Here is a 17782-nt window from a genome sequence, read left to right as displayed (position 1 = left end):
GGTGAGGGAGGAAGAGGGCAAGAAGGAATAAGATTATAGGGTCTTGTGTCCCAAGGTTATAAACATCATGGAGAATATTCTCAGTGAATAAAATAAGGGCTCAAAGTTATGAAGACAAATAGAACGTGAAGAGAATTTAAGACTCTATAATAGGAGACAATATCATAAACAAATTCTGAAGGATTTACAAAAAGGCATGAAGCAAAAGTTTATCCACAAAAAAAAAAATCAGTTGTGAAGCTGTGTGAGAATCAAAATAATCACATAGGTTGCATCATTAATTTTTAAGTTTTTATGTCAGAAGTGTTTGTCTAAGTTGATTGCTATTAACTACCATAACATTATTTACATGACATTCTATAATTGGTAAAACCTGTAAAGTGGAGATATATAACTTTGAGATGACTTCACTGAGATAGATTGCATGTTGTTTAGAATCAGTGTGATTAAGTGAAAATTCTGAGAGTTTCAAAAATGATTATGGTGAAAAAGATAAAATGAGAATTCATCTAGTTTTAAAAATATATAACTCAGCAATTTTCTTCCCAGTGATTAGAACAGTGGTTGGCAACATCTGGAGGTATTTTTGGTTGTCACAATTGTGGGTGTGCTACTGACCTCTAGATGGAGGCCAGGGATGCTGCTGAACATTCTAGAATGTACGAGACAGTCCCTTACAAGGAAGAATTCTCTGATCCAAAATGTTAATAGTGCTAAGGTCGAGAAACCCACACAATAAATACTATTCCTGTGTTTACATTTTTATTCCTCAGTCATTTGTATGTCAGTTGGATGTGGTCAATAGTATTCAATGGTATTTAACAGAATTACAGTGTAACTGCAGTTATTACCTTAAGTGGGGTAAATTAAAGAGAGCTGTAAATTTTGCTGACAAAAGACAACCCGTTATATCAAATGGAGTCTGAGTTAGTCACTTAACTCTTTTAGGCTTCAACTTCCACATTTATTAAATGACAGAGATGGCTTAAATGTTCTGTGATTACTAAGTCTTCTGCATAGACTTATACTCAAATATAACAACTTATGTTTAGAGATTAGTAGAAAGGAAATTTGTACAGATATGGAATACTTCCCCAAATAAATCATAGTGATTCTATCTTGCGATAAAATCTTGTATTTGACAGCTGGTTTCCTTGGCTATATTTTTATTTTATGGCCTAATGTAATGTTTATCTGTGATACTTTATAACATAATATTTAATGAAAAGTCTGAATTTAAAATTCCCCAAAACATGAATAGCATAAATGTTAAATGCATTTTTGAAAAACTATTATGTTTTAGAAATTTAAGTATATACTTTACTGAGTAAAAGACATTTCTGCTGAATAGATGCCAGTATTATGACACTACTAGAAACTATAATTCTGCAGTTGTTCTCATCATCTTTGAGATTTTATATTTGTTTTAAGGTAAATGCATATTGGCTAGGAATGGAGAAATCCTTAAATCATCTCCCCCACTTTTTTGTTTTGAACAATTTTATCTTTCAGATAGAAATTTCTAATGCTCTCATTAGATTCAAAGAACTTCTTGGCTTCTGCGTTAATTTTACTATTTATCCAAAAGTTATTCAAGGGCAGGTTATTCAATATCCATGTAATTGTATGGTTTTGAGTGAATTTCTTAATCTTTATTTCTGATTTGATTGTGCTATTGTCTGAGAGAGTGGTTGTTATGATTTCACTTCTTTTGCATTTGCTGAGAAGTGTTTTATGTCTGATTATGTCATCGATTTTAGTGTATGTGCCATGTGGTGATGGGAAGAATGTATATTCTGTTGTATTGGGATAGAGATAGCTCTAGATGTCTATCAGGACCATTTGATCAGTGCTGAGTTCAGGTCCTGAATATCTTTGTTAATCTTCTGCCTTGATGATCTGTCTAATACTGACAGTGGGTTGTTGAAGTCTCCAACTACTATTGTGTGGGAATCTAAGACTCTCTGAAGGTCTCTAAGAACTTGCTTTATAAATCTGGGAAATTAATGAGAGCAAAGGTAAAACATACCAGACTCTCTGGGACACAACTAAGGCAATGTTAAGAGGAAAATTTGTTACACTAAATGCCCATATGCAAAAGTTAGAAAGATCTTGATTTATAAACCTAACACCACAACCAAAAGAACTATAGAAGCAAGAGAAAATCAAACCCAAAGGTGCCAGAGGACAAGAAATAACTAAAATCAGAGCTGAACTGAAAGAGATTGAGATACAAAAAACCATTTAAAAGATCAATGAATCTAGGAGATGATTTTTGAAAAAATTAATAAAGTAGATAGACCACTAGCTGGGCTAGTAAAGAAGAAAAGAGAGAAGATCCAAACAAACACATTAGAAATGACAAAGGAGATATTACTACTGACCCCACAGAAATACACATAACTATCATTTTATGTGCATTTACACATAAATATCATAACTATGGACACCTCTATGCACATAAACTACAAAATCTAAAAGAAATGGATAAATTCCTGGACACATGCACCCTCCCAAGACTGAACCAGAAAGAAATTGAATCCCTGAACAGACCTCCATAACAAGCTCCAAAGTTGAATCAGTAATAAATAGGCTGCCAACCAAAAAAAAAGCCTGGAACCAGATGGATTAACAGCCAAATTCTACCAGATGTACACAGAAGAGCTGGTACAGTTTCTATCAAAACTATTTCAAAGAATTGAGGAGGAGGGACTCCTCCCTAACTTATTCTAGGAGGCCAGCACTATCCTGATACCAAAAACTGGCAGAAATACAACAACAAAAAGAAAACTTCAGGCCAGTATTCTTTATGAACATCAATGCAGAAATCTTCAACAAAATCCTGGCAAACCAAATCCAGCATCACATCAAAAAGCTTACCTACCGTGATCAAGTAGTCTTTATCCTTGGGACACAAAGTTGGTTCAACATACTCAAATCAACAGATGTGGTTCATCATATAAACAAAGGAATATAAATCATTCTGTCATAAAGATATGTGCACACATATGTTCATTGCAGGACTGCTCACAATACCAAAGACATGAAATCAGCTCAAATGCCCATCAGTGGTAGACTGGATAAAGAAAATGTGGTACCTGTATTCCAGGGAATACTATGCAGCCATAAAAAAGAATGAGCTAATGTCCTTTGCAGAAACATGAATGGAGCTGGAGTCCATTATCCTTAGCAAACTAACACAGGAAGAGAAAACCAAATACCACATGTTCTCATTTATAAGTGGAAGCTAAATGATGAGAACACATGGACACAAAGGGAGGAACAACACATACTGGGGCCTATCAGAAGGTGAAGGGTAGGAGGAGGGAGAGGATCAGAAAAAATACTTAATGGGTGTTAGGCTTAATACCTGGGTGATGAAATAATCTGTACAACAAACCCCCATGACACAAATGTACCTATATAAGAAACCTGCACATGTACCCTTGAACTTAAAAGTTTAAAAAAATATATTTCTAATGCAGGATAAAAAGTTTAATTTTTCAAAAAGTACTCATTTTAAGAATCTTACATTTTCATTTCAAGACCTGCTTTTGTATTCTCTGTAACTCATGTCACAATAAGCAGCTATAAGAATGATAACTATATACATACTGATTGATGGATTGATTGATATGTGTTGTGAATTTGGGTGCCACTCTTGGTCATGGGAGTCCAATGGCTAGTTGAGTGTGGTTGGATGGGCTGAGAGTCTTATAGTCAATGGTGTGGGGAGGGCTCTCTGTAGAATTTAAGTTGCATCTCTGGTTGCAAATTTCAGTGAGTTTCAGTGAGCTGTTTGGGTAAGAGCTGTGATTGTCACCATGTTAAGTGAGTCTTTAAAAATGATTACATTTTGCTTCATCTCAATGGACTATGCAAGCGAGAGGGCATGCTACCATTTCCTGGTAATCCGTGTGATGTCCGGTCCTGTTAGGAGTTAAAAAAGCATTAGGATCATTGAAATCAATTGCTTGTTACGTGGAGGCACTCTGAGTAACTTCGCTAGTTCAGCATGAATTTATCCTATTCAACTTAAGTCATTTTCATTCTACTTCCTAGACTGTCTTTATATAGTGAATGACTTAATGAAAGATTAGATCTTGGGACTTAATTTAACCTGGCGCTACCGGGCCAGAATTTCTTGGTTTATATAAGCAGCTGGGATGACCCCATTTCTAATGTTTTTCCTAGTCTCCGATTTCAAAATACCCCATTCGTTATATACCACAGGTGATATCAAGGTGTCATAATTCTATGATCTTTATTTAGAACTGTTGCAGTGCTATTCAAAAATTGTATCATTATATACTCACCCATTCATAGCAGATTAAACTGTGTGTAGAAGAGAGCAGAGAAGATAGTGAATTAAGTGAGGACAGATTAATTATATGGTGTCCCTAAGACGATGCCTATCTCCTGCTTAACCTCTGAGGTAAGTTATGGCCTCATATTATCAGCTGAATGAAGAGATTTTTATTTGAGTAGCCCACCATCACCTTAAATTCAGATGTTTATTAGTGAACACATTTCCACTTTCTGTTCCCTAAAAAGAAAAATGCTTTATTCTAAATCTCATATTTTTTTAGCAACCTATATTTTAAAAAGTTTTTTCCCTGCATTTGTCCCAATATTCTAAAGAGTGTCTCTTCAGTTTTTCCCTTTTTCATCACACTTCAGTAATTACAATGATTTTTCTGGCTAACCTCCCTCTCCCTATCTTTTTCTGATTCTTAAAACCATTACGAAATTCATCTTCCTAAAATATCGTGTTCATAATTTCACTACTGTGTCACAGAGTCTTGCAGTGATTTTCTATTAGGTAAGACTAAACACATTGATCTGTTAGAAGCCATTTTTCAGCGGGGCTTTCTAATCATATCCCAATCTCAGTCTCTTAATGATATAATAAAATCTCTGTATGCTAGATTGTTAGATAATTGTTATTCATTCTCTACTATATTCCTTTGCTAGCAAAATCTCTCAATCTTAGAATATCTCTTTTCTTGACAGTGATAATTTAAAGTTTTATGAAATATTTTCTAGTCTCATTTAGAATTCTATACCAACTTTGGCCAGATTCAGATTACAATAATAACAGTCTTCACTTGTATATAGGATTTTAAACAATTTTCAAAGACTTTTCACACATATTCTCACTTATATTTTACACAGACCTGTAAAATAGATAAGGCAGATGTTATCTTCATTTATGAATGAGTTGAGACTCAAAGTAATTTAGCAATTTTCTAAAGCCACAAAGCTAGTATATAACAGCAGTCTTCTGACTCTTAGCTTATTATACTTTGCTGCCTCTGAAATCCTTTTCTGCTTTCAGTCTCACTTGTAAAATGTGGTGCCCTTTGAAGTATTTCCTGCATTTCTTTTCAGTCAATTCTGTCTTTCTGACTCTACTGTGAATCTGTCTAGAATAGGATATAACTTAATCTTTTTTTTCCCATAATCTTGGGCATTTAGCAGGAACTTTGTAAGTTTTTAAATTTACCTATTGCACATAAACTGTAATTATTTATTGGTTGGAAACAAATGGACATGTAACTCATTGGACACATAGCAATTCGTATGAAATTCATACACATTTATCAAACATCTGTGATTGACCCTGTGTGGGTTGGAGTTGGAAGAAGAGTATATATATATATATATATATATATATATATATATATATATATATGCACACGTAGGTGTGTGTATATATATGTGTGTAATATATATATACATATATACGTGTGTGTGTGTATATATACACACACACATGTGTAAACTTTGAAAGTTTAAATAACAGTAGCATAAATATTGTTTGACAGTTTATTGCTAGTGATTGCAACAGTTGTAGCTTGCAGAACACCAAGCAGGCTAAAACAGCTAAGGATGACCTAAAAAGCTGCCAGGATTTGAATGGTGTTTCATTGACTAATATAATTCAGAGACATTTCAGGATCTTGAACAATGGATAGAATTTGTGTAGGCAAACAGGCAAGAGTAGCATGTCAAGTGAATTGATTTTTATTATCTAATATTAGGTTGGTACAAAAGTAATTGCTGTTTTTGCCATCCATTGAAAGTAATGGCAAAACCACAATTACTTTTGCATGAACCTAGTACAATAAGATCGTACTAATTTTGACTACACAGTTAAAATATGGCATTTGTGACAGAAAGAGTGAACAATTAACTGATGTGTTTTCTTTCTCTGCAGAGGTAAAGTGTAGGCTACTCCTGGCTCTTCTTGAATATTCAGGTAACATTTTGCATTTTATTTTTTTTTACTATTTAAGTGATTGTGGCCCAGGATCATAAAGGCATTGAAATTTGAGGACAACGCCTTCAACCATTTACAAAATACAAATATGATCCCTACCTTCTCCAAACCTTTGGAAAGATTAGAAAAAGTACTCACATCATTTTAATAAAAATGCACATATATATATATACATATATATACACACACACACTTGTATTCTCTTATAAGAAAAACCATGAAAACATATATGAATATAGATTTAAACAAAATATTATTAAACAGGAGAAAGGGAGTAGGTTTTGCTAAAGTTAATTGTGTCTAAATTTTGTTTATGAGCAAGAATGAATGTATGTAAACATTTTACAAATCTTACATTAAAACACTTTTACCATGCACTTAGTGGGAGCTCAAAAAATATTGGTAATGGAAAATGACACTAAAGGACAATTAAATATTTGATGAGATTCTAAATTGCAGATGATAGACTGTAAATGTCATAAAGGCAGGCACTATGTCTATTTTGTTCATCAGCAAATGCCTAAAATAGTGGCTGGCATATAGATATTCAACAAATATTTGTGGCAAAAATGAATGAAAAATTATATGAATGAAAAAAGGAAAAATGTATGAAATATTTCAACAAGGTTTTCATTCAAAATGCATTTACAAGGAAATAGATCGTAAAGATTGGGAAAACTCAACTACATGCCATTTAATTACAGTGAACAGTTTGATAATAGCCTGCTGTGCGTCTCTTTCTGTAGATTCGGAGATATATAGATATGTTGAATGAGTTCCTTTTATTATTTTAATCTATTTCCCATAAAGTATGTGTATGTGTATACACAGAAATTCTATTACATTAACTAAATGTTGATAGGGATTTGTTCCTAAAAAATATAACCTGAATGATTACTTGTGATAGCAGTTAGCTTTTGTTGTGTTAAAAAAAAATTCCCCAAACTTTCTGGTATAAAACAATGACCATTTCTTATTGCTTACCTGTCTAGTGTCATCTGGGCATTTCTGGTGGTCTGTGCCAGGTTTTATTGATCTTGGCTGGGTTTGCCCATGTTTTTTCTGTCAGGTGGTGGGTTGGCTAGGCACAGGTGATCTAGGGTGGCCTTGCTCACATATGTAACATTTGGCTGGCTGTTAGCTGAGGTAACAGGGCTGCCTGGGCTGCCTGTCTCTCGTCATCTATGAGGCTAGCCTGTTCTTGTTCACATGGTGGATTTGCAGGGTTCCAGGAAGACAGTGGGAATGCCGAAGAGCTTGCCACCTTCTACTGGCCCCAGCATGTAACTGGCAAGGCCAGACTTAAGGGGTAGAGACATAGATTCTACTTTTGAAGGAAAGGGTCTCAAAATTACATTACAAGAGTGTGGATACAGGCAGGGAAATAATTTGTGACCACTTTTCCAAAGTACCACACTTGGAAATTTTAAATGATGAATGGACCAAGTTAACCAACAAGGCATTTTTTTTTGTCCATTGGTTTTTTGCCCTAATGAAAAAAGGTTTTGCCTTGCTTTTTGACTGAGTAATAATAACGACAAAAATATCAGACAGTTTCTGAGCTTTACTAATAACACAATTCATGGACCTCATTTTCTTGGATTTCACTGGGTCCCCACCACCCACCATGTGAGAATATTATTGTTTCCACAGTTTTAAAGGTGAAGAAATTGACATTCTGGCAGATTAATAATAACCAGCACATAGTATACAGTCAACACTGACGTTGGAGCATCTAGAAGTTTAGGCATATTGATGCCTTATTGAATAAATGAATAAATAGTAGGTGGCAGTTTTGAAATTCAAACTTAGGTTTGCCAATTCCGGAGGTGATTCTGGGATGCTTCGTTTTATTCATTAATGCTCAAATGGATGCTCTGGTAGATTTTTATTTTGATTTCAATTTTATTTTTCTATTCCTCTTATGATTCTTCATTTTCCTGTTTATTTGCTCACCCTCTCTCCCCTCTTCTATATAGGATGACACCAAAACAGTAGCCAAAATACTTCATATTTTTGGCTGTGAAATTATGTTTATTTGAAAAGGGTAGACTGTGTCTTTTAAATATTCTTAACCTCCTTTTATTTCTACCTTTCTCTTTCTCTAATCTCCTTTTTTGTTGCTTATTTTGCTTTATTTTCCCTGCAATCTCTGTGCTAGCATAATTTCTGAGATTGCTTTTGTGTGTCTAGAAACCATCTCATTCTTTTTAGACCAGCTAGCTAATTACAGATCTTAAACTTCTAAACAGCCAAGATTAAATAGTGTAATTTAAAACATGTGTTAGAAGATGAGTTTAAATAGGTGCTTAAATACTGAAATGAAACTGAAGCCTTTGATAGGTACAAAAACCATTTCTTTTGAGTGTACTCTCACTATAAGAAAAATATTACTCTATGATAAAAATAAATAATAAAAATCTTACTCTACAACAATAGTAAGCAAAAAAAAAAACCCTCAAAATCTCTGTTTTTCTTCTTTTGCTAGTAGCTGAAAGCAGATGTGATTTTTGCTATAGTTCTTTCTTATTCATAAAAAATAGGAAATGAAGGCAGTGTGCCCTGGTCCGTGTTTATAATCCCAGCACTTTGGGAGGCTGAGGATGGAGGATTATTTGAGGTTAGGAGTTTGAGACCAGCCTGGATATCTTAGTGAGGCCCTGCCTCTGCAAAAAAAAAAAAAAAAAAAAATTAAAAATTAGCCAGATGTGATGGCACACACCTGCAGTCCCAGCTATTTGGGAGGCCAAGGTAGGAGGATCTCTTGAGCCTGGGAGTTTGAACCTGCAGTGAGCTATGATCGTGCCACTGTACTCCAGCCTGGGTGACAGCGCAAGACGCTCTCTCTTAAAAAACAAAACAAAACAAAACAAAAACACACAAAAAACCCAAAAATACCTGTGGTAAAGGATGGATACTTGTAAATTTTGAATGGTTGCATAATTGAAAGAAAAAGACCTGGATATTTTTGCTGAAAGTTAGTAGATTTTGTTGTATTTATGTAACAAATTGCTCCTTCTCCATGAGCAATAAAGCTGAGCACCTACTCAGTGCCAGGCACAGTGCTAGATGCTAAACAAAAAGAAGAATCACAATGATAGTGCTACACCACTTTACTTTGTTAAGTGCTTTAAATACTTTTTATCTCATTTATCTTTACTGTAGACCTAAGAAGGAGGAATGAACCCCATTTTCCACATGGGGATCTGATAACCTAAAATGTGGCTTAGAATGGGTGGTTGAAAGCAGATGATATGCCTCTAAGGAGTGTGAGCCTAAGTCACATGCCACTTCTCTGGCCTTGATGTGCTGATGGTTGCTTGGGAACACAGACTCATAAATGAAGGCCCACTGTGCTATATAATTAGCCCTCCAGTAGAAGGATACCCCCAGGTCTATGGTGACCAGAAGAAGAGCCCCAGTACTTCCTTGGGGAGAGGGGAATTTCACAAGGGGAGATAATCTTTCAATGAGTTTCAATAGTTTGATGAGTTGACTCTTAAAGATTGATTTAAAGATTGCTAGGCAGAGGAGAAGGACAAGGGCATGCAATGCATCTGGAAGAAAGGTATAGGCCCAGTGTAGGCCATAGGGCATTTGGTATTTGAGGACTGCTGACCGGTACTGTGTGGCTCAAAGAGGACAGGCCTGTGTACCCCACGCTTCTGACTGCTTTCAGATACGTTGTTTTAATGTGCTCTCCCAATAATTCTGTGAACATTGTTGCTGTAGTGTAGAATGAATGGAGGGAAGTGGTATGTTGAGAAGCTGTAAATATAAATAGGGGATAGGTCACAAGGTCCCGCTTATGCCACTGTTTTCTAACTTTGTTATTCACTGTGAGATGATGGTTTGTAAAAAGTTAACTTGAAAAGCTCTTGATATAATATGTACATTTTGAATCTGTGCAAACAATTCATCTACTCTCTGTTGAAAATAGGAAGGTGGCAACAGAAAATCATCTCATGAAATATGAATTTTTATTCAATATGGCTGAGGCCCCAGCTTGGATCCTCTAGTAGTTGTTGCAGCTGTCAATTCCTGTAGGGTATTCATTCAGTGTTAAACATTTGAGTTGGTGAATGAAAACAACTACAAGTTATCAACAGGTTTTGCACATTGAAAAGTTGACTGTTAATTGCAATCAGTTCTGATTTGATAAAGAGGTTGAAGGAAAAATCTTATTTTGGCTTAAATGCAAATAGTATATAGTAGCAGAATATAGAATAAACATCTAAGTATTCTTTTTAGGTTAAAAATAGAAAAGAACTTTTTCACAAAAGAAACTTGGAAATTATTATTTCTACCAGTGGCAAAGTTATTAATCCTGGTGATTTTTGTGAAAGCTTACAGTGCAGATCCTTCTTTCTCTAGATTTTTGCTTTTCACTCAATATCCATAATTTCTTTCCAATTAGATTTTTATTAAATCATTTTCAAGGTATGGGTGGGAGTATTTCTGCCAAATCTACTGAAGTATTTTTAAAAATTCACCCAGATTTTCTGCTTCACTATAGAACATATGAAAAACAAAGTAATAATTTTCAACAAAGATGTAGGGCAATTTATTTTACTTATTTAGTTTCTGTCGTGAACCTCAGTACCCTAGGTGCACACTGGAGCTAACAAGCTATCTGAATTAGCCTCTTAAGTAAAATTAAATCCAGATATTTCAAGAAACCAGAGAATGAACTCATGTCTTTTCATTTCACTTTTTTATTTATTTTTAATGCCACCGACTCTTTATTTTAATCATTGACTTAGTAAACATTTGTTCAATGTCTACTGTGATAGAAATTGTGCACAACAAAATAGGTGTTTAGTTTTTTTTCTTGAGGATTTGACAAAGTTCATTTCCAGTTTAAAGATTTTATAGTTACCTATAAATGCCCTTTCCTATCTAGTAGCATGGGGCACATGTTGTTGGTTAAATTAGTAAATTGAACCATGTGGAATGGCCACATTCCACCATTTTAACCTACCAAAGCAGCATGTTTCTATAGTTTAGCCTAATAAATGAATATTCAGATACAAAATTAAATATTTTAAATATTTAATTATCTTTCTAATAAAATTTTTAAGAGTAGGTTTTACAGTGAAACCGAGTATCATAGAAACTAAATTATGTGTACACATGCCTTTGATGGTTATTAAAAACAGATGTTCAATGTTCTTGGTAAATCTTAAAAATTATGCCTTTTTTGTCAATAAAACAGGAGCTCACCACTGAATAAAGTCAGCATTTATCTCTATGTTATACACTAATATTGACAATGCTTCTTTATTCCAGAAGAGTCTATGAACCCTTGAAATATTTAGTACACATTTGAGAGGAGGTTATTTTTCCCTTTGTTGTTTCCACTTCTAGTGGAAGTGATTTTCCAATATGTGGAATGTGTAGCTTTGTGTTTCTGTAGTTTGTATATATCCAACCACCTGAAGAAATGAACTCTGTGTGTTAGCTTCTTTCCGTTTGAAAAATCTCTAGTTCCGAATTTCACAGTGGAAACATATCTTCAAAGTGGGTGTATTGGTCTGTTTTCTCACTGCTATAAAGAAATACCTGAGATTGTGGGTACTTTATAAAGGAAGGAAGTTTAATTGACTCGCAGTTATGCATAGCCAGGAAGGCCTCAGAAAACTTAGAATGGGAGAAGGCAGAAGGGGAAGGAGGCATGTCTTACATGGCGGCAGGCAAGAGAGAGCAGAGAGCATGTGTGTCAGAACACAGGAAAAACTGCCATGTATAAAACCATCAGATTTCGTGAGAATTCACTCGCTATCACAAGAACAGCATGGGAGAAACCACCCCTATAATCCAATCACTTTCCACCAGGTCTCTGCCTCAACACCTGGGGATTACAATTCAAGATGAGATTTGGGTGGGGACATAAAGCCTAACCATATCAGTGGGTTAACCAAAACTCCAGTCAATTGCAGGATAAGAATCCTGGTAAACATATACAAATCAATTCATACTAAAACTGTAAATATATTACTTATTTGAAAGAATTATAGGAATTCATATTCTTATATATTAGAACATACTTATAGCTCATGAAATTTAATAACTCCATTCAGGAGAGACAGATTTGCTTATAATTGCAAACAATTGAACATCGTATGCTCTTTTTCCCCATGTGTATTTCACATTAATATTTGAGTAGGTTTAGTTGTTAATTTTAAAAATTGTATTAATAATATTGTATCTAATTTGCCAACAAAAACTGACGAATTGGACTTTGAGTTTTGTTTAGGAAAATGTCATTGCAGCAAATGCAAATTGTGTCCCATCAGGTATAGAAAATATAAATAAATGAAGCCTTATTTTTCTCCCTCAGATTTTAACAAACAATTTAATGATTCTAGAATAGAGTCACAATATTGATTAGGAAAAAATATTTTAATATTTCTAACATTTTTTGGTGTTTAGTGTTTTCTGTAAAGCATATTTGCTAAAATGTGTGTGGTCATTTATGGAGCTCAAATTCACATTTTTCACATGCGTGATTTTAGTGAAAAGATGAAATGCTAGTGAATGTAGATGCTTAACGCATTGGTTTTCACCATCTGCAACATTTTTCAAAGCATTCTCTATGTTCTCTTCGATCACAGATAGTGAGACACAGCTCCGTAGAGACATGGTTTTCTGCCAGACTCTTGTGGCCACTGTCTGTGCCTTCTCTGAGCAGCTCATGGCGGCCTTGAACCAGATGTTTGACAACAGCAAGGAAAATGAGATGGAAACTTGGGAAGCCAGCAGGAGGTGGCTGGACCAGATAGCGAATGCAGGTGTTCTTTTTCACTTTCAGTCACTTCTGTCACCAAACTTGGTAAGGAAATCACATGACTCCCACTGTCTGTGTCAACTGTAACCTGCACTGTAACATGTTTTGAAATAAGAAGTAGTTATTTCTTTCCCGCTGGTTATCTCTATGCATGTGCATGCATTCAGCTACTTTAAAAATATACATTTTTCTGTGGTCCTTCAAATTTTAATAAGTATGTAGAATGTATTCCTTCTTTCCTGATTTGTATCTCTTCTCTGTGGCTGCTAAAAGCTGAGAAAGCCTCCATCTGTTACTAATTCTTGTATCCCTACACGCTGACTGGAGAAGGTCATCAGAAGAAAAAGGGTCTTTCTGCTGCTGTTCCTTATTCCCAGTCCAAGGACACAGGCTGCTGTGAAACCAAAGCTCCTATTGAGATGGATGTCCTGGAGCAGGCTTGAGAGCCAAGCTTGGAGAGCTCAAATACCATACTGCCTGACAATCTGTTTAAAATTTGCATATGTTAAATAATTTTAGTTCTTTTCTTTGTATGCATGTTTGTCCTGCTAAATCGAAGAGCATTGCCTTAATTACTGTAGAATATTCTATGTTTATGCATTGGGATTCCACAGTGGATATGATGAAAGCATCTTGAAATATTTGAAAAATAAAACTGTGGTGAACTTAAGAGTTTTTTCACGTATACCTCCTGTGGTTTGGATAGTTATCATCATGTTTAAAAGCAAATGTGTTCACTTTAATATATAAATGTTAGGTGATCACTGAATAGAACTGTGATTTTAAACATGAGAGCCTATTTCATCTGTTAAAGTACACATAGAAAATGTAGCTACCAAGTAACATGTTTGAGCTTAAAAACAAATTGTGTGTGTGTGTGTGTGTGTGTGTGTGTGTGTGAATTACATATGATAGGAAGCCTACTTTTTAACACATGGTAGGCATCAATTATCTGTTGAATGAATGTGTAAATGAGTAAGGCTTTATTTTATTTTATTTCTATTCTATTTTCCTTACTTTTAAACTGCCATTGTCTAATCAAGTGCTAGTGCTTTTACTTTAAACTTAATTTTATTGGAAATCTCAAAGAATATGAGAAAATATTTACAAATCATATATTTGATGAGTGACATATGCAGAATATATAAAGAACCCTTAAAATTCAACAGTAAAATGACAAATAACCAATTAAAAAGTAGACAAAGGATTTGAATAGATATTTCTCCAAAGATATAAAAATGTCCAAAAAGCACATGAAAAGATGATCAACATCATTAGCCATTAGAGAAATGCAACTCAAAACCACAGTGAAATACCACAATGCGTGCGATATGGATGGCTATAATACAAAAGACAGATAGTAACAAGTTTTGGGGAGGATGTGGAGAAATTTTGTCACCCTCCTAAGTTGCTTGTGGGAAGTGGCACAGCCATTTTGGAAACTGGTTTGGCAGTTCTTCAAAATATGAACCACAGAGTTTCCATATTACCTAGAAATCCTATTTCTAGGTAATGTCTAAAATAAATGAAAACTTACATTCACACAAAATCTTGTATGCAAACATTCCTAGCAAGATTATTCATAGTAGCTAAAAAATGGAAACAACTTATATGTCCATCAACTGATGAATGGATAAACAAAATGTGATGTGTCCATATAATGGAATATTATTCAGCAATAAAATGGAATGGAGTACTGATACATGCTACAACATGGATAAACACTGAAAGCATTATACTAAGTGAAATAAGCCGGTCACAAAAGATAGTTTGATTCCATTATGGTGAAATGTACTAACTAGGTTCATTTTAGAGGCAGAAAGTAGACTAGTGGTTGCCTACAGCTGATGGTTGGGGGCAGGAAAATGAGGAGTGAATACTATTGGGTATTGGGTATCTTTGGGGGTTGATAAAAATATTCTAAAGTTAGACGATGGTGCTAGCTGGACAGCTCTGTGAATATAGTAAAACCCCTGAGCTATACATTTTAAATGGGTGAATTTTACAGTATGTGAGTTATATCTCAATGAAGCGGTGTGGTTTTTTTTTTCAACTGGTCTTGTGAAACCCTTAAATTTATTTAATGAATTGATTTTAAAAAGAAAATAGAGAGGTTGCTAAGGAAAGAAAAATTCAAGAAACCCATAGTCTTTCTGCTTCTGTCACAAAGGCAGAAAGAAAACATCCACCCAGGAATGTGAATGGCTCTAGGAGCAGCGCTCTGGTGGTCTGTGTGCCCCTGAGTGTGAGGCACAGCCAGTGGTCACTTGGGCCTGGCTTTGGCAATGTTTGCTGGAACACCATGGCTTGTGCTGTAGCTCTCAAAGGCCACACTGTCTGGAACATTTCTTGCTTTGTGAATTTCTGTCTACCGGAAAATGCACTGATTCTTCAGTCCTGTCCTTTCTTTCTAGGGTCATGACATTTTTTTGCTGCTTCAAAAGGATTTTTTTAAGATAATGGTTTAATAAACATTTTTCCAGTACTTACTATGTACTGTGCACTATATTAAACATCACACCAAGGTACAAAGGTGACAGTTCTTCCAACCTCTTTGTGTCTCCACGCTGCCCTCCTTTGGGGTCTGGGGCTACCTCCACTGATTCTTTTTCACAGAATGGAAATTCTTTACCACCTCCTTCATCTTCTACTGATGCTGCCCCCAGATTTGGCTACGAGCTTACAGCAACTTTTTTTTTTTTTTTGAGACAGAGTCTCACTCTGTCACCCAGGCTGAAGTGCAGTGGCGCAATCTCGGCTCACTGCGACCTCTGGCTCCCAGGTTCAAGTGATTCTCCTGTCTCAGCCTCCCGAGTAGCTGGGATTACAGGTGTGCACCACAATGCTCGGCTAATTTTTGTATTTTTAGTAGAGACAGGGTTTCACCATTTTTGTCAGGCTGGTCTTGAACTCCTGACCTCAGGTGATCCACCCATCTCAGCCCCACAAACTGTTGGGCTTACAGGCGTGAGCCACCATGCCTGGCCTACAGCAACTTTTACAAATGCTGTATACAACATGTTAAACTAACTGTTTAAAAGTATCATTGACATTTTATTTTTTTTAAGAGATGGGGTCTTGCTCTGTCACCCAGGCTGGAGTGTAGCAGTGCAGTCTTGGCTCACTGCAGCCTCAACCTCCTGGGCTCAAGTGATCTTCCCACCTCAGCCTCCCAAGTAACTGGGAGGTTACATAGGTGCATGCCACCATACCCAGATAATTTTTTGATTTTTTGAGAGATAGTGTCTCACTATGTTGCCCAAGGTGGTCTTGAATTCCTGGGCTCAAGTGATCCTCCTGCCTCGGCCTCCCAAAGTGCTGGGGTTACAGGTGTGAGCCACCGTGCCTGACCATTGACATTCTTAAGGAAACAAATATTACCTTTAGAAGATAAGCTATGTATGACAAAGTTAATTATATTTTCATGATAAAACTATTAAAAGACCCTGTAAATAATGCATTAAACTCCTAATAGGAAGGCCAGAAGCTAGTACCAGAAAGATGACATCACTGAGACACACACTAACTTTTTTAATGTCTGGGCCTTACTTGCCTTAGCTATAAAACTATATGCTATAAGAATGAGACGAATAATTAAAACAAACAGGATCTGTTACTCACAAGATTCTAGACTAAGACGCCATAAAGACAAGTGAGGTGAAAATGATTCTTGCTCCCAAGCTCGTTGGAAGCCAAATAATCACACATTAAAATTGATTTTAATCACAGTTACTAAATATAGCAAATGAATATGAATAAGTTATCTCATTATAAAATAGGATAGCTATTAGGTAGTTTGTCTTTTAAATAAAAACATTTTTGCTTTTCAGATGTTATAAGATTTTAGAAGTTTAGATGCAAATAGCATGCTTTTTGTGTTCTGTAAATAATAAATGAAATCAATATGATTAGAATCCAGCTACATAATAAACTGAAAAATGTGTGTATAACATAACCATTTAAACAATAGAGAAAAGTGAAAATATAAAACCATAAAAGAAACTTGTAACTTTAAGAGATTTGTTCATTTCATTTTGGGCAGTAAATTATTAAAGAAGTCTTTATAATTTTGTTTTGTACCTGTATATAAATAAAACACAGCAAAGTTGTTTTGGTCTGAATTTACATTATGTCATGTTACGTTATATTGCTTTATATCATCTTGTATTATATATTGTTTCTCTTTCTTTGTAGACAGATGAACAAGCCATGTTAGAAGATACACTGGTTGCACTATTTGATTTGGAAAAGGTTTCCTTTTACTTTAAACCATCAGAAGAGGAACCCCTGGTTGCAAGTAAGTAATTAGGTATTTACAAAATTTATTTGGCATCAAATAATTATATATGATATAACTTTGGTATTAATATATTTGATAAGTATTTTATGAACTGAGTGATTGAAATGTATCCTTTTGATTTAGAAATTTTCCATCACTAATCTGACAAAGGCAGTATTTTAAAAGTTATATATTCAGAGAAGTAGCAATATGTATGGTTTAATGTCCATATCTTTTACTTTCTGCAAGTTATCATTATCTACTATTTCCACATTCCCATAAATATAGTTAAAATATATCTATCAGTCTAAGAAATCTTCAATAGTTTGTTATTATTTTTATATGTCTCTTGTTTTTTCAAAAGTATGAGTATCGTGTGTATTAGGCTAGAAAGTGTAAGCTTCTTCAGGTTTTATTTCTCACATTCCTAATG

General features: G+C 34.9%; 1 protein-coding gene across 1 annotated transcript in view; it reads left to right on the top strand.

Moving 5' to 3' along the window:
• Positions 1-17782, top strand: part of PREX2 (phosphatidylinositol-3,4,5-trisphosphate dependent Rac exchange factor 2) — a 285220-nt gene that overhangs the window by 169161 nt on the left and 98277 nt on the right. Inside the window, exons 31-33 of the mRNA XM_019032811.4 lie at positions 6221-6262; positions 12898-13115; positions 17265-17367. Of these exons, the coding sequence (XP_018888356.4) occupies positions 6221-6262; positions 12898-13115; positions 17265-17367 (363 nt within the window). The remainder of the gene's footprint in view (positions 1-6220; positions 6263-12897; positions 13116-17264; positions 17368-17782) is intronic.

This window comes from Gorilla gorilla, chromosome 7, assembly GCF_029281585.2.
Source record: "Gorilla gorilla gorilla isolate KB3781 chromosome 7, NHGRI_mGorGor1-v2.1_pri, whole genome shotgun sequence".
NCBI lineage: Eukaryota > Metazoa > Chordata > Mammalia > Primates > Hominidae > Gorilla > Gorilla gorilla.
Note: the sequence above shows the minus strand (reverse complement) of the source record. Positions and strands in the feature narration are given on the sequence as shown.